Source organism: Coregonus clupeaformis, chromosome 14, assembly GCF_020615455.1.
Source record: "Coregonus clupeaformis isolate EN_2021a chromosome 14, ASM2061545v1, whole genome shotgun sequence".
Taxonomy (NCBI): domain Eukaryota; kingdom Metazoa; phylum Chordata; class Actinopteri; order Salmoniformes; family Salmonidae; genus Coregonus; species Coregonus clupeaformis.
Genome location: NC_059205.1, coordinates 23,026,654 through 23,051,068, shown reverse-complemented (window position 1 = coordinate 23,051,068; position 24,415 = coordinate 23,026,654). Strand labels below are relative to the sequence as shown.

Sequence of the window (24,415 nt, the reverse complement as noted above, 5' to 3'; positions counted from 1 at the left end):
AAATTGAGAGAGAAAAAATCCAGAAAATCACATTGTAGGATTTTTAATGAATTTATTTGCAAATTATGGTGGAAAATAAGTATTTGGTCACCTACAAACAAGCAAGATTTCTGGCTCTCACAGACCTGTAACTTATTCTTTAAGAGGCTCCTCTGTCCTCCACTCGTTACCTTTATTAATGGCACCTGTTTGAACTTGTTATCAGTATAAAAGACACCTGTCCACAACCTCAAACACTCACACTCCAAACTCTACTATGGCCAAGACCAAAGAGCTGTCAAAGGACACCAGAAACAAAATTGTAGACCTGCACCAGGCTGGGAAGACTGAATCTGCAATAGGTAAGCAGCTTGGTTTGAAGAAATCAACTGTGGGAGCAATTATTAGGAAATGGAAGACATACAAGACCACTGATAATCTCCCTCGATCTGGGGCTCGACGCAAGATCTCACCCCGTGGGGTCAAAATGATCACAAGAACGGTGAGCAAAAATCCCAGAACCACACGGGGGGACCTAGTGAATGACCTGCAGAGAGCTGGGACCAAAGTAACAAAGCCTACCATCAGTAACACACTACGCCGCCAGGGACTCAAATCCTGCATTGCCAGACGTGTCCCCCTGCTTAAGCCAGTACATGTCCAGACCAGTCTGAAGTTTGCTAGAGTGCATGTGGATGATCCAGAAGAGGATTGGGAGAATGTCATATGGTCAGATGAAACCAAAATATAACTTTTTGGTAAAAACTCAACTCGTCGTGTTTGGAGGACAAAGAATGCTGAGTTGCATCCAAAGAACGCCATACCTACTGTGAAGCATGGGGGTGGAAACATCATGCTTTGGGGCTGTTTTTCTGCAAAGGGACCAGGACGACTGATCCGTGTAAAGGAAAGAATGAATGGGGCCATGTATCGTGAGATTTTGAGTGAAAACCTCCTTCCATCAGCAAGGGCATTGAAGATGAAACGTGGCTGGGTCTTTCAGCATGACAATGATCCCAAACACATCGCCCGGGCAACGAAGGAGTGGCTTCGTAAGAAGCATTTCAAGGTCCTGGAGTGGCCTAGCCAGTCTCCAGATCTCAACCCCATAGAAAATCTTTGGAGGGAGTTGAAAGTCCGTGTTGCCCAGCGACAGCCCCAAAACATCACTGCTCTAGAGGAGATCTGCATGGAGGAATGGGCCAAAATACCAGCAACAGTGTGTGAAAACCTTGTGAAGACTTACAGAAAACGTTTGACCTGTATCATTGCCAACAAAGGGTATATAACAAAGTATTGAGAAACTTTTGTTATTGACCAAATACTTATTTTCCACCATAATTTGCAAATAAATTAATTAAAATTCCTACAATGTGATTTTCTGGATTTTTTTTCCTCATTTTGTCTGTCATAGTTGACGTATGATGAAAATTACAGGCCTCTCTCATCTTTTTAAGTGGGAGAACTTGCACAATTGGTGGCTGACTAAATACTTGTTTTCCCCACTGTATGTATTTCAATTACTTCCAAGTATTTTGTAATGTGTATTACATTTGGCTGAACTACACCCAAAGGTAATTTGTAGCAAGATTCAAAATACAAAATACTTTTCTATACTGTTTTTTTTTTATAGCGGTTCACAATTTTGTGGCCCCCTTTCAACCTGCATTGGTATCAGAGGTCTGATGCACTATGGTGTGATAAGAGCATCTGCTAAATTAACAAAATATAAATGTATATGTAAAAATGAACAATTTCAAAGCATGCTGAGTATTATTCTAGTGAGCTCCGCCCGAAACGAGGCCAATAGTAATACCCAGTGTGCTTTGCAGTTCATTTTGGCATGTTTATTTTCACATGCACATTTACATTTTGGTCATTTAGCAGACACTCTTATCCAGAGTGACTTACAGTCAGTACATTCAACTAAGGTAGATGAACAACAACATATCACAGTCATAGCAAGTAAAACGTTTCTGTAACCGTTACGGATTAAACAAACAACTAAAGCTGAACTGTTTTCTCTAGTATACATAGTCTTTCCTATACTGATCAGTATAGACTTGTGTAATTCCTTGCTCTGCTGAGTTTCTGATTATCGCCACGGTGTGCTTTCTGTGTGTGTTTTTATACAATGTATTTTACGCACCAGTGCATAATCTGTCATTTACACACGCAACTCTGATAGAGTATCTCTTTACGCATGTCCTTTGTATACATTCCTGTGTGCTATTTTCCATTTTGCCTTTATTTTTAATGTTGTTTTTCATGTTGCCTCTATACACTGATGTGATAATGGTGTATATTTGTTTTCTATATAGTTATTCACCTGTCATGTAACATTTACCTGTCCCCACCTCTATTTCTAGATACACGTCAGCCCTCGTCCACAACGCTGCCTAATTTTTAAATAAATACATTGATCTTTATGGTATTTTGTAATTGTATTTTCTCATTTTTTCCCAGCCCTGATTAGTCAGTTACCAACAGCTGTTTTATAGGCAGCTGTCTATTCCTTGTGGCCTTACTCATAGTATTTTTCATATGCAGACTTGAAGCTTGTCGTCTCTCAGAGATGGTATACTGTATATGGCCTCTAGATGGCAATGTATGTTAATATGGGATGCTCTCAAGTCTCCCACCCTGAGCTCCTTCCCATGTAAATTAAATCTGCCCGACGCAAGCTTATCCTAACTCATGTTCCCCTAAAATGTAGTAAGGCTAAGGCCAGTGAAACTGCCTGCATTTTGAAGAGCCTGCGGCGCAATCAGCCAGGAGCAAGATACTGTAACCTTTAAAGAGCATTACCTGCTGCGGGGCTTAGTCATACTATACATCAGGGCAGAAAGGATGTATAGTACAGTAGTATGGGAGATGAATTTATGAACATATCCTTTCTCTAGACTGAGTACACTTTAGGCTTACTCCGGCTGACCCTACTGTATGTGTTGGCTGTTTTTTTGAACTCATACCGACTTCAGCTGTCTTCCAACCCCCACAGAGTTTGAAAGGATCTATTGTTGCATATCTTTACATTGTCTCAGAATGTCCTGCATTTCCCAGTGTTCCATTGGTTCCATTGCGCCAGGCAAGCTCAAGCAAAAAATTATGTACTCTTTGAACTCGGGTCTGGTGGGAGTAGAAGGGCTTTATCATGGCATAACCCTCAGCTGCCCCCTGTCTGTGTAGTACAGAGTCATCAGATGGCCGATCAGCATCCAGGCAGAATGCGTGGGAGAGAAACCCCACCACAGCTCCTCTCTCCCTCACATACATCTTCTGCACAGACGACACACACACACAGCAAGCACACACACACACCTTTCACGGTGCAGTGCATCTGCTTAGCCCCAGATCACTGTTTCTTGCCTTTTAGCCTATTCGCTTCCTCAGACTTCTGAAGGAAGTCTTCTTGCTTTAACTAGATGTTAATTGCATTTTATATTTATATTCTGTCTCCTATTAGTTTTTAATTGATTTTGGGGTCAAATTCAAAATCAACATGATTCACTCTACTATTTAAATGTTCTTATTCTCATGTTAGATTGTATGCCTTACACCCAATTTTAGGTTGACTAACGTGTGTGTGTGTGTGTGTGTGCGTGTGTGTTCAGGATGCCCAGATAGAGAAGGAGAAGCAGATGTATAACATCACAGGAGGATGCACAGCGCTGTGTGTTGTTTATCTGCTTGGAATGCTATATGTGGGAAACGCAGGAGACAGCAGGTTAGTGTGTGTTTTATCTATCCTGATTTGATCCTGAACTGCCTTGTCCTAAAAATACACAAGTCTACTCTTAACATATTGGCGGTACGCTAGGCTAGTCTGTGTCAGTGTTTCCCCTATATTCATTTTTTTCATTTTTGTAAATATTTCTGCAAAGAGGCACTTTTTACAGAGGGAGTGCTAGATTTAGGCAATTAAGGTCAATGTCCGCGCCCCCGCATAAATCTAATTAGCATAATAATAAAAATCCCCATAAAAATCCCTCAGTTTAAGCTAGAGATATGTTTGTTTGCATTGGATGCGTCTCGATCCACACATCTGTGGTGAAAGGTGGCAGCGCTAGAGAGGTGTTTGTCAGACCATGAGACATCCCGAAAATCGGTCTTCTTACAAAATCATCTGTAGCGTCCGAACGGTTTGGACTACAAACTATGTAGTCCCAATGACCCCTCTATGGAAAGATGAGAATCTCACCCCACAAGTGTCTTGGGACTCATCTGAAGTCGGTACAGCCGATCTGCGCACTTCTATCTGTAGCGTCCCAACAGTTTGGGCTACACACTAATGCCCACAGGCCTCACAAGACTCATCTGAAGGTCCACCAGTACCAGTTGAAAAATGTATGGAAGTATATATGGAGACTGTTTAGTGCCAAAAATAAGGGAATAAATACATGTAAAAATCATCAAATAGCAAAATGATCCTTGGTATGACCTTAAAACAATTATATATAGCTTAGTAGAACCCACCCCGCCCCATCTTAGATAGGGCTTAGACTCTTATTGGTTAATCCCTTTTTCTACTTACCCAGAGTCAGATGAACTCATAGATACCATTTGCATGTCTCTGCATGCAGTTTGAAGGAGGGGGAGTGGGGGGGTCGATGTAAATAGTCCGGGTGGCCATTTGATTAATTGTTCAGCAGTCTTATGGCTTGGGGGTAGAAGCTGTTAAGGAGCCTTTTGGACCTAGATGCTCTCGATGGTGCAGCTTGTAGAACTTTTTGAGGATCTGGGGACCCATGCCAAATCTTTTCAGTCTCCTGAGGGGGAAAAGGCAGACAGTTTATTCGGAAAGTATTCAGACCACTTCCCTTTTTCCACATTTTGTTACGTTACAGCCTTATTCTAAAATTGAAAAAAATATTAGTTTTCTCTCATCAATCTACACAAAATCAGCCAGAATGACAAACCAAAAACAGGTTTTTAGAAATGTTTGCAAACTTATACAAAATAAAAAACAGAAATGCCTCGAAATTGAGCTCAGGTGCATCCTGTTTCCATTGATCATCCTTGAGATGTTTCTACAACTTGATTGGAGTCCACCTGTGGTAAATTCAATTGATTGGACATGATTTGGGAAGGCACACACCTGTCTATATAAGGTCCCACAGTTGACAGTGCATGTCAGAGCAAAAACCAAGCCATGTGGTCGAAGGAATTGTCCGTAGCGCTCCGAGACAGGATTGTGTCGAGGCACAGATCAGGGGAAGGGTACCAAAACATTTCAGCAGCATTGAAGTTCCCCAAGAACACAGTGGCCTCCATCATTTTTAAATGGAAGAAGTTTGGAACCACCAAGACTCTTCCTAGAGCTGGCCGCCCGGCCAAACTGAGCAATCGGGGGAGAAGGGCCTTGGTCAGGGAGGTGACCAAGAACCCGATGGTCACTCTGACAGAGCTCCTCTGTGGAGATGGGAGAACCTTCCAGAAGGACAACCATCTCTGCAGCACTCCACCAATCAGGCATTTATGGTAGAGTGGCCAGACGGAAGTGTCACATCTAGAGGAAACCTGGCACTATCCCTACAGTGAAACATGGTGGCAGGGATTTCTTTCAGTGGCAGGGACTGGGAGACTAGTCAAGATCGAGGGAAAGATGAACAGAGCAAAGTACAGAGATCCTTGATGAAAACTTGCTCCATCTGCTAAACCCGTGTAGGTGACCAATACAATCTGATTTGATTTGATTGGGGCGAAGGTTCACCTTCCAAAAGGACAACGACCCTAAGCACACAGCCAAGACAATGCAGGAGTGGCTTCGGGACAAGTCTCTGAATGTCCTTGAGTGGCCCAGCCAGAGCCCGGACTTGAATCCGATCTAACATCTCTAGAGAGACCTGAAAATAGCTGTGCAGCAACGCTCCCCATCCAACCTGACAGAGCTTGACAGGATCTGCAGAGAAGAATGGGAGAAACTCCACAAATACAGGTGTGCCAAGCTCATACCCAAGAAGACTTGAAGCTGTAATCGCTGCCAAAGGTGCTTCAACAAAGTACTGAGTAAAGGGTCTAAATACTTATGTAAATGTGATATTTCCGTTTATTTATTTTCATAAATTTACAAAAATAAATTTAAAAAAACAGTTTTTGCTTTGTCATTATGGGGTATTGTGTGTAGATTGGGGGTGGGGGAAGGACTATTTAATCAATTTTAGAATAAGGCTGTAACATAACATGTGGAAAAAGCAAAGGGGTCTGAATACTTTCCGAATACACTGTATGCTCAGTTAAACCAGTCAAATCCATATACTGTAACAGCCGACATGCACACTGTAAAGGGGTTACCGTGAATTTTATACTGTAAAAAAGTCAATGCTACCGTAAGAGAAGAGGTGTTTGTATTTCACTGTATTTTACCTGAAGGGATTGGTTCAAGCAGGTTGGCTGCTAGGTAAAGCATATTAATGAATATTTGGTGTTTTATATCACTTGCACTTCTAGAGGCCTTAACAAAGGCTTCCAATCCGGCAGTAACAGGTCAAAGCAGACGGCAAAAATGCTCAATCATTTAAGGTTTAAAACTAGCTGCCACTCCAATTTGTCTCCTATGAATTTTAAAATTATTTTTTCTCCCCAATTTTGTGATCTCCAATTGCGATCTTGTCTCATCGCTACAACTCCCCAACGTGCTCGGGAGAGGCAAAGGTCGAGTCATGCATCCTCAGAAACATGACCCGCCAAATTGCACTTCTTAACACCCGCCCGCTTAACCCAGAAGCCAGCCACAGCAATGTGTCGGAGGATATAACATTCAACTGACGACCAAAGTCGGCCTGTAGGCACCCGGCCCGCCACAAGGAGTCGATAGAGCGCGATGAGTCAAGTAAAGCCCCTAACGACACTGGGCCAATTGTGCGCCGCCATATGGGACTCCCAATCACGACCGGTTGTGACACAGCCTGGGATTGAACCCGGAGCTGTATTGACACCTCAAGCATGCCTTAGACCGCTGCGCCACTTCGGAGACCCCATCTCCTATGCAATTTTAATTGATGGCCACCATAACCACATAGGAGTTAAATTGGTACAGCATTCTCACTCATGGGTGCAACAAATATAGCCTCTTGCATGGCACACCTCAAAATATTTTAATGAGCCAGAAAAAAGCAATACCATGCACACACTAGTGGTCAAAAGGTTTTTGGCGCTCCAAAGATACGGTACAGTACTGTATTCTGTGGGGTAGAATTACAGTACCATTCTAAATACAGCCATTTACAGTATGCTGCAGTAAAAAGTTTTTATTTTTTTTACTGTTGATAATACCTAAAATTACCATATAAATTACAGTTTTCCATTACAGTGCAGTCTTTAATTACATCTACTATTCTAACTGGTTGCTGAAGCAGAGAAAATGGGTCATGTTTTATGTGTGTTTCCACTGAGAACGTGGGTTTTCTTCTAGGCATGTAACGTTAGGGATGTAACATTCACTGGTCCCAGTTCCAATTTTTAAGAGAATGACTGAATCGGTCTGTTAAGCATACATCAGTCAGAAAATGTAAAACCGATTCAAACGTTTTGTTTTTCATATTGTTTTATTCTGAAAATACCTCTTATCTGTTGTGACTGAATTGATACGTCCTATCCTTCAATTCAGTAGCCTATCGAACTTTAATGCATGTAACTGTGTATGACTGTCAGATAACTGTGCGCACAGTGCGAGACAACAAGAGGTAGGCCTATCCCTGTTCTCATAGGATACATCTGCGCGGCACCTTCAGCATTCAGATGCTTGTAAAATGGTTTTCACAATGTAAAATCATAGGTATTCATTGAAAATGAATGTGTTCTTGCAAAAAATGTTAGTGCATCGAATCGAACCGAACCGCATCAATTCGTTCCCCTAATCAAACCGAATCGCACCGAATCAGTTCAAACTAAAACGTATTGTTCTGTATCATATCGGAGCCCATGTATCTAGATGTGTATCGAATCGTTCATGAAAGGAGATATGCACAATCTGTATTTTCTTCTGATGTTTATTTTCTGGCAGAATGTAGCGCAATTGGGGATTTGCACCATTCTGCTAGAAATACGTTTATTGGTTAGACTTGTTGTGTCCTTTTTAATATATTTATCGTGTGTGCTCGTGCGTGCGTCCCCAGGGCGATCATTATAAGGGACGGGAAGGTCATACCCATGTCCACAGAGTTCACTCCAGAGTCAGAGAGACAGCGGCTACAGTTCCTGGTGAGAAGAGAACCTGTGGCTCACTTTTTTCATAGACACCAGTCATATACATTAATAATATATAGCTAACTATGATTGTAGGTCAGGATACCTTGGATCTCCTCTCCTTTCTCTGCACGAAAGGTTACAGTGTGTGATTCTATACAATATCTTTTGGGCTTCAAGGATCTTTTAGAAATGTCTGACAGATTGCCTTGGCTGTCGGGGCATAGATGGCCCTGTCTGAACATAGCCTACCTAATGTAATGTAGCCTTTTCTGTCTGTGTGCAGGGCTTCATGCAGCCTCACCTATTAGGAGGAGAGTTCACCCATCTGGAGTTCCCCAGGAGAGTACAGAGGAAGGAGGTGGGCAAGAGGATGCTCTACAGAGACTTCACAATGAATGGATGGTCAGTACACTTCATCCACCAGATTGAAGGCTCCCCATTTGTTACAAAACACATGTAAACTGAACAATACAGCCTTCTAAAAGCAAGTCCCTGTATGGGTATCTTTCCATCATCATGCAGCTCAGATTGGACCAGGATGGACTGGACAACTCACTGTGGGGAAGCAGGCCATGTCTCATAATATGTTATGTCCAATCCTCTGTGTTTAGACAGCCAGGTCACACCAAATCCACTTCAGTATTCAACGTTTATCAGGGTCCCCGGGACATCAGGAGATGCCTTCAATACCGGCCACTAGGAGCAACGTGAGCGCCTATTACCATAGAGGAATGGCTTAAACCACGCTATGACTCCGAGGATCGCGGGTTCAATCCCAGTGCTTGGCACTCGTTTATATTTTTTCTGTTTTAACCCTATCTCTTACCTTAACCAGTTTCAATTCATGCTTAAACTTAACGGGACATTTCACCCTGGCTCTGCCACTGCATATAGTCATTACTATGTTAACAACATTACGTTTTTGTCATAAACATAAAAGGTTATCCATACCACAAGCATTTCACTGGTAGAATCAGGAAGTTTTGACTTCCTGTGGATTTGTCTGCTCATAGTGAACCACAAAGTCTGACATTCATAGCGAATGCAGATACCGCCCCGCTAGGTAGATGGGGCGTGCCCACAAACTTGATTCATGGCATTGTTTACTTTGAAACGCACAGTAATCTCAGAACTTCTCTAGGTTTGTTTTTCACTAACATTTGTCATCATGCCCGCGTGGTGTTCTGTGCCTGGCTGTGCGAATACCAAACAAGCGCTAAAAATGAGTTATCTTTCACCGTTCTACCTACCAGAGATTTACCCTGATGCTGCCAGTGGCTTGTGGCTATCAAGAATGATGTTTATGGTGACCAAAGATTATCCGAGGGATTTTTTAGGCTGAACTGATGGGAATCCATTTCGACGGCAGCTTTTTCCCCTTCACAACAAAACAGAAGAATCTCAATTAGAGGTAACCTAACATTAGCTAGCTTGCTAGCCTAGCTAGACTAAGTTAGCTAGCTTGCTACAGTGCTGTATTGAACTCTGAAAGGCATCAGCTAAATCACATAGCTATCTTTTGGATACACACTACTGTCAATCAATTTAGCCTAAGCCATGCTAGTCACTGATACACTGGTAGCTACCTTCAGCAGAGTAAACATCTTTGACTAACGTTAGCAAATAAGGGTATATTAATTTGGTAGCCAGAATTTCCACTCTTGTCTGGAAAACTAAAATAGAATTGCCGAAGTAGCTAACTCACTCTGTGTGTTGTTAGCAATGATGAATGTGTCTATGGTTGGTTAGCTTGTTGGTTCTCAGCTGGCTAGACATCTTGCTGCCAATTTAGTGATGCTAGCTAACAACAAGCTGACTATATTGAAATGTCCATGTTAGGTGTGCTAAGCTGGCCAGTCATATAGAGATCAATACAATTAGTGGGTTGGTTAAATTGTGTATTGTTATGTATTTTGCTGTAGGTGGTACAGAATCTGATTCCACCAGCATGTTCTTCCAACCCCTAGCTCTGCACAAGGTGAAGGTAAGTATTTACAAGCTGACGGCTAAGATAGCTGAATTTACAGTAAGAATGGCATAAACATGAATTGAGTAGTGTTTGTATGTGTTTGTGTTATGGGGTTATAGGTGGTTAGAGAGCCTGGGGACCACATAGTACCTTACAGACCATGTAATCAATTTAGTCTACCCCTTTTCTCTGTTTACCTTTTCTTTTTGTAAAACTCAGGTTATCTGGAGTCCTTCCATGGTGCCCTTCTGAAATATACACAAGCATGAGGGCGCGGACACACCTTGCAGTTATGGAGCACAACAAGATTGTGGGACAGAAACCAGCAAGGGATAATGAAAGGTATACAATCAAGACTACAACAGTAATGACACAACCACCTCATTATTCTCTCTGCAGATTTTCAAAACACAATACAAAAACATTACTACAAAAATCCCCCTGCCAAGGGCAACTATTGACAAGAAAGATCTGTCAAAGTCAATGGGCTGGGGGAGGTTTACAGACAGGTCTTTGAGATTAGGAATGTTTTTTTGGTTGTGCAGGTTGTGTTTAGAGACAGCAAATGTATTTTTGTGTATGAGAGCAATCTCCCACGCACAACAATACAGTGGCAAGAAAAAGTATGTGAACCCTTTGGAATTACCTGTATTTCTGAAGACCTAAGATTAAGAATTGTTGACTTGCATAAAGCTGGAAAGGGTTACAAAAGTATCTCTAAAAGCCTTGATTTACATCAGTCCACGGTAAGACAAATTGTCTATAAATGGAGAAAGTTCAGCACTGTTGCTACTCTCCCTAGGAGTGGCCGTCCTGCAAAGATGACTGCAAGAGCACAGTGCAGAATGCTCAATGAGGTTGTCGTAGAAATATTTGATTCAAAAGTAGTCAACTCAAAAATATCTCTCAAGAAACTGGAGCTTGTGAATCCAAAAATTAGACTTTATTATTGCGTAACAAAGCCGAGCTGCTCCATGGAACACCTGGCTTTCCTTAGCTCAAATATCTCCTTTTATACACATACAAATGCATAGTCATGCTTACATAGAATATACAGTTACTCCCCCTAAAATAAATGATTAACATCTTTCACTGCCACGCCACCATTATCTTTCAAAGTCCAATGACACATGTTTACTCTTACAAGAGCTACGTGCGCTTTCCAATTGAGGCCTCTTTCCCTTATGTCTTTATATTGGTGGCGTGACTCAGACACTTAAAACATAATATACATACATTGATTTAAGCATGGTTACACACTGTATTGGCTATATTTCTTATTTAGACATGCATCTGGATTATAAAAATGTCAATCATGTTTACTATATTTTACCTTTGATATTTCCCAACATTCTGCCTTAATGATACATAATTTATATCTATATATTCCCCCCAATAACTCAAAGATTAATTTTAAATGAATGTAAGTCTATGCATTTATTTAAACCAATATATCTTCATTGTTTGACCCATTCTGATGAGGACCCAGAGCCCAGTCAGGTATTGGATAGTCTGAAAGGTTTTCCTCTACATTAACCTCCAAGTTTTCCTGTTGGGCTTTGTAACCATGGCAGGCCCATCCACCCCCTGGAACAACACCATACAGACATTCAGGATTCCCGAATTGACAGTCCATTGGTCCTCCTTTAACATTACAAGGTTTCCCATATTCATTAACATACTGTCCTGGAGCTCCCTGAACTGGATGTATTTCTTTGTAAACATTGCTCCCCACTTTTGTTTAGTTGTAGAATTTCCCATATGTGTTAGTATCCTAACACATCAAAATATGCAACTTTGTCTTAACAATATTATCTAGGACATGTTAAGAATGGTGTCAACATCTTTAGCTTACATAACCTCTTTCACCCATATCACAAGTATTATAACAATCAAAAGAATCAATATCAATATCTAATCCATTAATTGCAATGTCAACATCATTAGGCATTAATAGTAATAACTTATTCAGATCAATCAGTCCACTTATAATGTATAATCATAATCAAATGAATTACCTAAAACAACTTTAGAATGACAATTCTTAGTTAGTCACCTTGGTTCCTTCATTCAAAGTTAAAACTCTCACCGTGGCACATATTGACACTGGCAGAATGTATATTTATATTATCATAATTCTAGCATTAACTTCCTCATAACGAGAATTACAACAGATCAGTATCTTAATGCATTCCTAGTCTAAATTACTATACATTTAGCAGTGTATAATACCTCCTTAATCAACATACTACCTCAAATAACAATCCCTTCCTCCCCCGGCACTCAATCTTCTGGCGTCTTCATTATGTTTTTCAGATAGCTTCATAGTTCATCTTGGATTGCCCATGGCAATGTCCCAATCCCAATGTCACACCTGAACCACCTCACCTCTACCCCCATTCTGTTTTGTCCATTTGCCAACCAGTATACCAGCACCATCAGAGATGTTATATTTGAATACATCTCTATTCATGCCCACTCCAAATAGACTGACACTCTTGAGAGAAAAGGCATAAGAGAAAAGAAAAGGCAGTTGATTGCTTCGATTGGATGCTGGTTCTGATTCAGGTCTCCTGGTAGTGGTGATGCTGGACAGGAACATCTTCAACGCCTTTGTTGCTCCTCTTCAGCCGGGTAGAGTTTTTTTTTGGTTTTTATTGAGGTTCACACCGTTCTGGACCGAATTATCTCTGCTATGCATCAAGACACCATCCGTCGCAACCTCGAGAAAGGACAAATCATAAAAATTTAGTTGAGTTCATTTCGAATCCAAAACATCCCTATAAGCATTGACTATATGACAAGTTATTATGTTTCACCAATCATTCTTAATACCAATTTCTAATACTTGATCCTGCTGCCTGATACATTTTTCCTTGAGGGGTCCCTGTATTCCAAAGGCTATCTGTATAAATGCCACATTTCACATTCTCCCTTGTATTCTTCCAATTGTTTTATTGTACCACTCCAATATATTTGCTCATAGTCTATTTGACATTACTCTGGCGTTTTCCTTTTCCTTGTTCCTATTCTAACCACTAATTACTTACCCTTCTCTCCCCATCCTGATTGACTATAAAAAAATATATATTTAAGATTTCCTAAATATTACAAATATCCTGCTGGCCAATATGGTCTTTCCGAGTTCCTTATATGACAAAAGTTGTGGTTGAATCATAGCACAGTCCTAGTAACTATGGAGATGTTGAACTACTGTTTAATTATTTAAAACGGAAATGTGGTGCATATTAGACTATTTTCTTTATTTAATTTTAATGCAATATATTGTACTCATCTATACCAATCATTGTTTAACGGCTCCTTCCATTCCCTTTCTTCTGTATTTGGTATGGCTCTAACATGTACAGGGTTTAGTGCACTTTCCCAAGGAATAACTACTCCAACAACACTTCCCCCTGGAAATCCAACACTAAATACTACATCAAATTGTTTTTCTAAGTCTTGGACTGTTCTCCTTAAGTCTATGATTCACCTGTCTCTTTCTTTCATTATCTTAAGGTCACACTACCCCATGTGACTTCCCCATACTCTTTGTGCTGGTTCCTCCCACACCAATAATAATTTAACCCTTGTACAGTGGGGAAAAAAAGTATTTAGTCAGCCACCAATTGTGCAAGTTCTCCCACTTAAAAAGATGAGAGAGGCCTGTAATTTTCATCATAGGTACACGTCAACTATGACAGACAAAATGAGATTTTTTTTCTCCAGAAAATCACATTGTAGGATTTTTTATGAATTTATTTGCAAATTATGGTGGAAAATAAGTATTTGGTCAATAACAAAAGTTTCTCAATACTTTGTTATATACCCTTTGTTGGCAATGATACAGGTCAAACGTTTTCTGTAAGTCTTTACAAGGTTTTCACACACTGTTGCTGGTATTTTGGCCCATTCCTCAATGCAGATCTCCTCTAGAGCAGTGATGTTTTGGGGCTGTCGCTGGGCAACACCGACTTTCAACTCCCTCCAAAGATGTTCTATGGGGTTGAGATCTGGAGACTGGCTAGGCCACTCCAGGACCTTGAAATGCTTCTTACGAAGCCACTCCTTCGTTGCCCGGGCGGTGTGTTTGGGATCATTGTCATGCTGAAAGACCCAGCCACATTTCATCTTCAATGCCCTTGCTGATGGAAGGAGGTTTTCACTCAAAATCTCACGATACATGGCCCCATTCATTCTTTCCTTTACACTGATCAGTCGTCCTGGTCCCTTTGCAGAAAAACAGCCCCAAAGCATGGTGTTTCCACCCCCATGCTTCACAGTAGGTATGGTGTTCTTTGGATGCAACTCAGCATTCTTTGTCCTCCAAACACGACGAGTTGAGTTTTTACCAAAAATTTATATTTTGGTTTCATCTGACCATATGACATTCTCCCAATCCTCTTCTGGATCATCCAAATGCACTCTAGCAAACTTCAGACGGGCCTGGACATGTACTGGCTTAAGCAGGGCGACACGTATGGCACTGCAGGATTTGAGTCCCTGGCGGCATAGTGTGTTACTGATGGTAGGCTTTGTTACTTTGGTCCCAGCTCTCTGCAGGTCATTCACTAGGTCCCCCCGTGTGGTTCTGGGATTTTTGCTCACCGTTCTTGTGATCATTTTGACCCCACAGGGTGAGATCTTGCGTGGAGCCCCAGATCGAGGGAGATTATCAGTGTCTTCCATTTCCTAATAATTGCTCCCACAGTTGATTTCTTCAAACCAAGCTGCTTACCTATTGCAGATTCAGTCTTCCCAGCCTGGTGCAGGTCTACAATTTTGTTTTTGGTGTCCTTTGACAGCTCTTTGGTCTTGGCCATAGTGGAGTTTGGAGTGTGACTGTTTGAGGTTGTGGACAGGTGTCTTTTATACTGATAACAAGTTCAAACAGGTGCCATTAATACAGGTAATGAGTGGAAGACAGACACAGGAGGTGAAAGATACCAAGACACCGTCTTGGTTTATCTCAAAGAGACCTCACATTACAGACCCCAAGGAGTACTGTAGTGAGTGTCTCTCATAGCAGGCTGCAGTCTCAGTCAGGAGACATGATGACGCAGCCGCTATTTGGGGATGGCGCACTATCGCAGACTAAGGTCTCGGTTAGTGCGATTCAGACCCTTGCTGCGTTCACGGAGGGCCCGATTACCACGGTCACGAAGGTGCCCAGTGTATCGGCGCCCCCACTTTCCTTTGAACGCGCTAATACTCACCACACTGAGCGACTCAACCCACCAGAGGTGCAGAGTTGAACACACACAGAAGGTGAAGGGTAAGACGGTATCAAGGCGCCGCCTTGTGTTACCTCATAGAGACCTCATATTACAGACTTCGAGGAGTATTGTAGTGTGTGGCTCTAATAGCGGTTTGCAGTCACCTACGATGACGCAATCGCTTGCTGGGGATGGTGCTCTGTCGCAGGCTGTGGCCTCGGTCAGTGCAATTCAGACCCGCGCTGCGTTCACGGAGGGCAGGAATACGACGGTTACGGGTTTAACTGACGTTTCTGCCCCCCCTTTTGGTTCAGAACGCACTAATGTTTCCTCTCCCTTTCTTGGGAGGCCCGCCTTGTGCTGTTCCACCACCTCAGTGTTTGGGAACAGCGGCGGCAAGTGCCATAGAGGAATACAGGTCCTTCCTACTGAATGTACCACAGCTTCGCGCTCGGCCGCTTTCTCTGTATTGCTGGCAGTGGCAGCGAAGCTGCACCCTCTCACGCTGGCTACAACAGACGTTGCAGAAGGGTTATGCTCTCCAATTCCACCGGACCCCACCCCCATTCAGGGGAGTGGTGGAGACAGTGATGAAAACGCCCGAAAAAGTGGCCGCTCTGGTTTCAGAGATTACGGAACTTTTGGCGAAGGAGGCGGTCACAGTGGTTCCCCAGGAGCAAAGGAACAAGGGGCTATATTCGCCCTACTTCCTAGTGCCAAAAAAGACAGGGGGAATGAGGCCAATATTGGATTTACGCATTCTCAACGAGAGCGTAACCAAACGGCCCTTTCGAATGCTAACGACAAAACGTCTGCTGGAATGTGTCCAGAAAGGAGACTTTTGTACGAGCATAGACCTAAAGGACGCGTACTTTCATGTGCCGGTACAGCCGCGTCACAGGAAGTTTCTGCGATTCGCCTTTCAAGGGGTGGCGTACGAATACACGAGGATGCCATTCGGGTACGCCCTGGCACCTTGCACGTTTTCCAAGTGTGTGGAGGTGGCATTGGAACCGTTGCGTCGTCAGGGAATACGGCTACTAGCCTACCTAGACGACCTACTGGTTCTCGCCCCGTCAGCAGAGCTGGCGATCACTCACACAACACAGACAGTGATTCATCTCACACGTCTGGGGTTCGCTGTGAATTGGAAAAAGAGCACGCCCTGGCCCAGTCATCAGATTGTCTACCTGGGGATACAGCTAGACACTGTAATGATGAGGGCTCGAATTTCGGACCCCCGAAGGGTAGCCTTGTTGCTAGCCCTGAGGAAGTGTCGTCCGAATCACACGGTGACGGCGCTGTCGATCATGTCACTCTTGGGTCTCATGTCGTCAGCCCACTCTGGTTCCGCTGGGACTCCTGCACATGCGCAGGATGCAGCGATGGTTCGCCCAACTGAGACTAGACCCGTTGCGTCAACGTCATCGGTTGGTGGTGGTTCCCCTCTCGCTCAGTGCAGATCTGAACTATTGGAGAAACCCGCGCGTTCTCACGCACGGAGTCCCGATAGGCAAAGTGTCCTCTTACATCCCAATGTTCACAGATGCGTCTCTGACGGGATGGGGAGGGACATGTCAGACCCAAGCGATAGGAGGTGTGTGGCCTCCTTCGAGTCGCCACATCAACCTCTTGGAGTTGGAAACGGTTAGACTGGTTTTGACCCACTTCGCGTCTACCCTTCGGGGTCGCGATGTGCTGGTCTGGTCAGACAACTGGACCACAGTAGCCCACATAAATCGCCAGGGAGGAGTCAGGTCTCCTGCTCTCCATCGGGCGGCAGAGGAATTGTGGCTGTGGGCTCACGAGCACCTTCGCTCATTGAGAGCAGCACACATTCCGGGCTACTTGAACGTAGGAGCAGACCTCATGTCAAGAGGGGGTCCTAGAGACGACGAGTTGTGTCTGCATCCGGACATTGTTCTCCAAATTTGGGAACAGTTCGGGAGAGCCGAGGTGGATCTATTCGCGTCACGTGTGAACGCGCAATGTCCCCTATGGTTCTCTCTAAGGGAACAGGAAGAACCGCCACTAGGAAGAGACGCCCTTTGCGCATCACCCGTGGCCGAGAGTTCTTCTGTATGCATTCCCTCCGCTGTCCTGCATTCTCCCACTGTTAGCCAGGGTGAGATCAGGAGGGCTGTCAGTGATACTGGTAGCCCCCGATCGCCCAGGGGCTCCTTGGTTTGCGGAGATGAGTCAGATGTTGATTGCGCCACCTTGGCCAATTCCACATCGACGGGACGCGTTGTCTCAGGCGGGGGGCACGATAGGGCGGTTGCCCATAATCGGCCAACCACTGAAGGCCTGGCTGCTGAGAGGGACAGGCTAGAGCGCCGTGGGTTATCTGATGCGGTGATCAGGACCATAAAGGGTTCCGCCAATTTCCGTTCATCCCTCCTGTATTTCTCCATTGCGTGGATAATGTTTTTTTTTTTCTTGTTCAGAGTTAGCATACTGTTCAAGTTCTTCATCCTCCTCATTACTTGTCTTCTCCACATCCTTTTTCCCATCATACTCTTGTTCATCCATCACAGTCTATATCTAACTGTGATTGTTCTCCTCTTCCTGGTGTGAAAACCTGCTGCTTCCTTTTTTATTTTTCTATCTCTACATTCCCTGTTATTGAGACGACCCGTAACCTGATAATACTGCCCCCCTTCTGTGTATGGTGGTGGTGTAATTAAGCCAGCCGTTTTTGGTTCACTCTCCCTCTATTGTTATCCTTCTAGCTTTGTATCATTACTGGATTAATGACATATGTAATAACGGTTTCGCATTAGATTGTGCCTTTTTCTGATAATGTTGTAATTGTAGCCTATTGCATTAATTTAGTTTAAAATACAAACTTGTTGTTGAACAAATCTAGAACCTACATTAAGTCGGTACTATCCCATCAGCATAATAGTTAAAACTACCTACACTCCACTGGTCCATGTAGCGAAAACAAATTATCATTTTAGAATTCATTTAACTATTTGCATACATCACTGGTGTCACACAAACTATAGAATAAAGTAATAACAATTAGAATTTGTCAAATAAATGTTTTCCATTCAACTATTCAGACTAGCTTCAAATATCGCTTTCAGCTCGATACAGTCAAGCAAGTATGACTCTCTTTTACCCGAGAACTAAAACATAGCATTAGTAAAGTCTATTCACAACCCAACAATAACTAATAGTATATTTGTATTCATATTATTAAAAGACGTTACTTTCATTCCAGTCTACCTAAACAATTCAAATTATGGCCACAACTCTATCGCAATTGCCAGTCCGCTATTCAAATGTATGTAACTGTCCTTTCTGATTGGACTATAGTCACTCCTCCCTCTTTCCCGTTGAATAAGTGAGTCCTTCAGTCTGAAAATACGTAGGCTGCTAAATCGTCCAGTCTTATCCTGACTGTTCCGTCAATCTAAACAACCCACAACCATAGTTGAACTATACTTAGAAAACCTAGACTCTAATCAGCGATGCAGAATCTATGCTTTATTGAAATGACAAGTAAATCCTCCTTTATTCCAATGATAATGGTCAGTAGTTTTAGTATCTGGCACATACCACACTTTATCAGAAAATAGCTTTACAGGACTAAGATTTCACAAGCTGGAAGGTTTAGCAGTCAACGAGTCAAATCTACATTCATTAATTTGGAAACAGATCTAACTTATTCAATCAAATGGATAATGTTCTTTCCCCCTATTATACTAAAATTCATTTACTATCTCACTTCTGCTTCAAAATGATAGATAGTTATCATAATGCCTACTGTTATTTCTATCAATGATCTATGTACTTTCTCCCACCCCTCACATACGTCTACGTTTTTGGGTGTGCAAGTCAGCACCTATTATTTTATCCAATCCCTCGTAATAAATTACACTCACATAAAATTCATTCTATTCTAATATATTCACATCAACCAAACCATTCATGTTTCTAATGATTCTTTATTACCACACATCAGTTAATCATAATCTAGTCTCAGCGGAACAACAACTAATTACCCAAATCCTTCCCCTCAGTCATAGAATCCTCCCAGAATCGTATAGGCTGGTCACTATTCACTGATCTTACAAAATTCTATGACAGGCATTGTTGTACGAAACTCCAAGATATCATTTACATGAAAAGCTTATTATTCAAACTTATATATAATTATCATACACACCTCTATATCTCATCATTCAAAGTTCAGAGTGTGACTCATTTACACCATTATACCACTCTCATTCCACATTCACACAATGTTGTTCTCAAACGCGCTTAATTACTATTTGTATAACCTACAGGAATATTTTATGCTATCAAAGGTCCCAAATTTGGAATTTTAACCCTATTCCATTTATTTTTAACTGTAGTCAATTTATCACAATCCTACATCACCTCTAAAGTTTCCAAATATAATGTCAGAAACACACCCTGAAAGACCAAAATACAATGCATAGACGTCATATGATCACACCGGTACACGTGACCTGTTCCTCCAACAGGATTTCTCATACCCCTCCTAGTAATGTGAATTTTCAACTCAGTTGGTAAATGTATATCCACATAACATTTAATTATTCTCTTTCCTAATGCGAGATTGGGCATGCCCTTTCTCCACCAGGCAGAAGCTTCAAACGACCTCAAATATAGTTCCTTTCCTTACAGAAAAGGCTATTACTTGCAGGATTTCTTATTATTCTCACTCACCCAGATTAGCAGCCACTTGTGCCCAAATGAATCAGACAGTTGAATGACTTATAGTAGCCCAAGCAAACCACTCATCCACATGAGATGATCAGACCTACTCTATCTAACACTTTCTCTATATTTTGAAGCCTTAGTGGCTGTTTAACCCGTTGACCTACTCAGGATGACCGGTGTTAACTCCAATTTATGTCACCTACTCCGGATGACCTATCTTTTTACCTGATCGACCCTTTCTGATTCACTTCCCTGACACAAAGACAATTTTATACAGGATTTCTATCTACCTATATAGCCCTCTAGGTGATTCACTTCCTCGACACACCCTTACTGGACTTCTATCTTACACTTTCCTAAGCGACCTGTAAATTCAGCCCTTTCTTCTGACACAGAAGAAAGTGGTAATACACAGGATTTCTGCCTACCTAAGCAGCCCTCTAAACGATACACTTCCTCGACACGTTTAGAGCGGTATCTTGTAGGACTTTTTACCTATTTATTCTCTGATCGTTCAAATAGATGGACAGCCGCCCGTGCCGAACTGACCCAGACAAAGTGATCAGCAAGATTAATCAAATGAATCGACCGACTCGAACAGACGCATCAGATGAGCAGCCGAGCGACCCCGATGACTGAATGCACGAATTGAGCAATCAAATCAAACAGATCGATCAGACCGTCCAGATGAGCACCATGAATGAGACAGAAGAATCATCCAACCCAACCACAACCAATTTAATCACAATGGCTTAAACAGAGTACAAGACACATCAGACAGAACAGTCAAATTAGTCAAACGGATGCAATCACACTGACCGAATGATCAACCCAAACGAAACAGATAACTCTCCCTACCCAACCACAATGAATGAACCACACCGACCCAAACAGACTGCCCACCCACTCGATCAGATCTACTCTTACTCTTACTGTTTTCTACATATTGCAAACATCAAGGCTTTTTATTTTTATTTTATTTTTTATTTTTATCCCTTAACATGTATTTTTAAATCCAAAAGCTCCCAGTCTCAAATTTTCTGGTTCTTAAATTTGGAGAGACCTACTTGGTATTCTGCAGCTGAGGCCCCGGATCGAACCACACAAACTTTATACTATATAAGTAAGAACTTGGCTTACCTTTTTAAAAGCGGCTGCTTTTGTTTGTATGGTCCGTCCAAGCCATTTCACAACTGCAGATGTCCACCGTCTCTGGTCCCTGTTTTCAACTCCTGGCAACGCTCGTCATTTATGTCGTAGAAATATTTGATTCAAAAGTAGTCAACTCAAAAATATCTCTCAAGAAACTGGAGCTTGTGAATCCAAAAATTAGACTTTATTATTGCGTAACAAAGCTGAGCTGCTCCATGGAACACCTGCCTCTCCTTGGCTCAAAGATCTCCTTTTATACACATACAAATGCATAGTCATGCTTACATAGAATATACAGTTACTCCCCCTAAGATAAATGATTAACATCTCTCACTGCCACGCCACCATTATCTTTCAAAGTCCAATGACACATGTTGTTTACTCTTACAAGAGCTACGTGCGCTTTCCAATTGAGGCCTCTTTCCCTTATCTCTTTATATTGGTGGCGTGACTCAGACACTTTCTTTAAAAATTATATACATACATTAATTAAAGCATGGTTACACACTGTATTGCCTATATTCCTTATTTAGACATGCATCTGGATTTAAAAAATGTCAATCATGTTTACTATATTTTATCTTTGACATTTCCTAACATTTTGCCTTAATGATACATAATTTATTTCCATAAGGTTAAGAAGAATCCAGCTAAAGATTTACAGAAATCTCTGGAACATGCTAACATCTTTGTTGACGAGTCTACGTAAAACACTAAACAAGAATGGTGTTCATGGGAGGACACCACAGAAGAAGCCACTGCTGTCCCAAAAAAACATTGCTGCACGTCTATCATTGACGGAAAAATGAATTCCCAAGTTTATCAAGACATTTTGCAGGAGAATGTAAGGCTATCTGTCCGCCAATTGAAGCTCAACAGAAGTTGGGTGACGCAACAGGACAACGATCCAAAACACAGAAGTAAATCAACAACAGAATGGCTTCAACAGAAAAAAATAACCCTTCTGGAGTGGCCCAGTCAGAGTCCTGACCTCAACCCGATTTGAGATGCTGTGGCATGACCTCGAGAGCGGTTCACACCAAACATCCCAAGAATATTGCTGAACTGAAACAGTTTGGTAAAGGGGAATGGTCCAGAATTCCTCCTGACCGTTGTGCAGGTCTGATCCGCAACTACAGAAAATGTTTGGTTGAGGTTATTGCTGCCAAAAGAGGGTCAACCAGTTATTAAAACCAAGGGTTCACATACTTTTTCCACCCTGCACTATGAACTGTGTGTTCAACAAGGACATGAAAACATATAATTGGATGTGTGTTATTAGTTTAAGCAGACTGTGTTTGTCTATTGTTGTGACTTAGATGAAGATCAGATCAAATTTTATGACCAATTTATGCAGAATTCCAGGTAATTCCAAGGGGTTCACATACTTTTTCTTGCCACTGTATACTGTGTAAGAACTGCCCTCCTAAGAAATGTCACACCTATTGCAGCCCCCCAGGCCATTCACTTTGTTGACTTTCCTCTCAAAAGCATCTCCCAATGTCCCTCATTGTCCCTAAACAATACACTAGACTGTCTCTAAACACTTAGGTCCCATTCAGTTGACACCTTTATCAACAAAGGCGTGTTGCCCTACACCCTTCCCAAACTGAGTGTAAAATGCTAACACCACAACCATGTCTTTCCAGGAGACGTGCAGTGCCAGCAAATCTTCTGCAAGAGGTCCAAACAGTTGGTGGTTAAGAAGGTCTACGAGCCCTGCACTCACTACTTCCGGCAGAGTCTTATCCAGCTGGCCGTACACCACAGACAGGACATGACCATTCACCACAAGCACATGGAGTCTCAGCTTCCCCTCCTGAGATCCCTCCTTAGATGTGTGCAAACCTGGTGGCCAACTACAAGAAACGTCTGACCTCTGTGATTGCCAACAAGGGTTTTGCCACCAAGTACTAAGTTATGTTTTGCAGAGGGGTCAAATACTTATTTCCCTCATTAAAATGCAAATCAATTTATAACATTTTCGACATGCGTTTTTCCTGATTTTTTTGTTGTTATTCTGTCTCTCACTGTTCAAATAAACCTACCATTAAAATTATAGACTGATCATGTCTTTGTCAGTGGGCAAACGTACAAAATCAGCAGGGGATCAAATACTTTTTCCCCTCACTGTATATGTGCTTTCTTGAGCAGGGGGACCTTGCAGACGCTGCAGGATTTCAGTCCTTCACGGCGTAGTGTGTTACCAATTGTTTTCTTGGTGACTATGGTCCCAGCTGCCTTGAGATCATTGACAATATCCTCCCGTGTAGTTATGGGCTGATTCCTCACCATTCTCATGATCATTGCAACTCCACGAGGTGAGATCTTGCATGGCGCCCCAGGCCGAGGGAGATTGACAGTTATTTTGTGTTTCTTCCATTTGTGAATAATCGCACCAACTGTTGTCACCTTCTCACCAAGCTGCTTGGCGATGGTCTTGTAGCCCATTCCAGCCTTGTGTAGGTCTACAATCTTGTCCCTGACATCCTCGGAGAGCTCTTTCGTCTTGGCCATGGTGGAGAGTTTGGAATCTGATTGATTGATTGCTTCTGTGGACAGGTGTCTTTTATACAGGTAACAAACTGAGATTAGGAGCACTCCCTTTAAGAGTGTGCTCCTAATCTCAGCTCGTTACCTGTATAAAAGACACCTGGGAGCCAGAAATCTTTCTGATTGGGAGGGGGTCAAATACTTATTTCCCTCATTTAAAATGAAAATCAATTTATAACATTTTTGACATGCGTTTTTCTGGATTATTTTGTTATTATTCTGTCTCTCACTGTTCAAATAAACCTACCATTAAATTATAGACTGATAATTTCTTTGTCAGTGGGCAAACGTACAAAATCAGCAGGGGATCTAATACTTTTTTCCCACACTGTAAGTTGTACAGGGCTCTATAGCATCAAACAGATCTTAAGGCTGGTTTACAGTCAGTCTATTGACATGCCTGTAGACAATTGTCGTAGCGACATCATTAACATTTTATTGTCGTCCAACATCAAACTTGTCGTCATTATGAAAAAGTATAAACACAGAACAACAGCCTGTAAATGACATCAGCAGCCCGGTGCTCCAAATAAACACATTGGTTTAAAAATAAATGTCAACCTATCAAGCCAGGCAACTAAAAGCAATTTTCTAAACCATATTCTGGTTCGTTGCTAGCTACCGTCTAAACTTTAGCTATGTTTTATTCATTATTACA

General features: G+C 42.2%; 1 protein-coding gene and 1 long non-coding RNA gene across 2 annotated transcripts in view; both read left to right on the top strand.

Annotated features, from left to right (window-relative positions):
* Nucleotides 1-24,415, top strand: part of LOC121581247 (protein phosphatase 1H-like) — a 64,597-nt gene that overhangs the window by 26,218 nt on the left and 13,964 nt on the right. Inside the window, exons 4-6 of the mRNA XM_045224751.1 lie at nt 3,594-3,706; nt 8,097-8,181; nt 8,453-8,571. Coding sequence (XP_045080686.1) covers nt 3,594-3,706; nt 8,097-8,181; nt 8,453-8,571 — 317 coding nt within the window. The remainder of the gene's footprint in view (nt 1-3,593; nt 3,707-8,096; nt 8,182-8,452; nt 8,572-24,415) is intronic.
* Nucleotides 8,581-23,104, top strand: LOC121581249. Its single transcript, XR_006003182.2, has 4 exons — nt 8,581-9,580; nt 10,092-10,153; nt 10,358-10,480; nt 22,854-23,104. It is a non-coding gene; the product is annotated as an uncharacterized LOC121581249 (long non-coding RNA).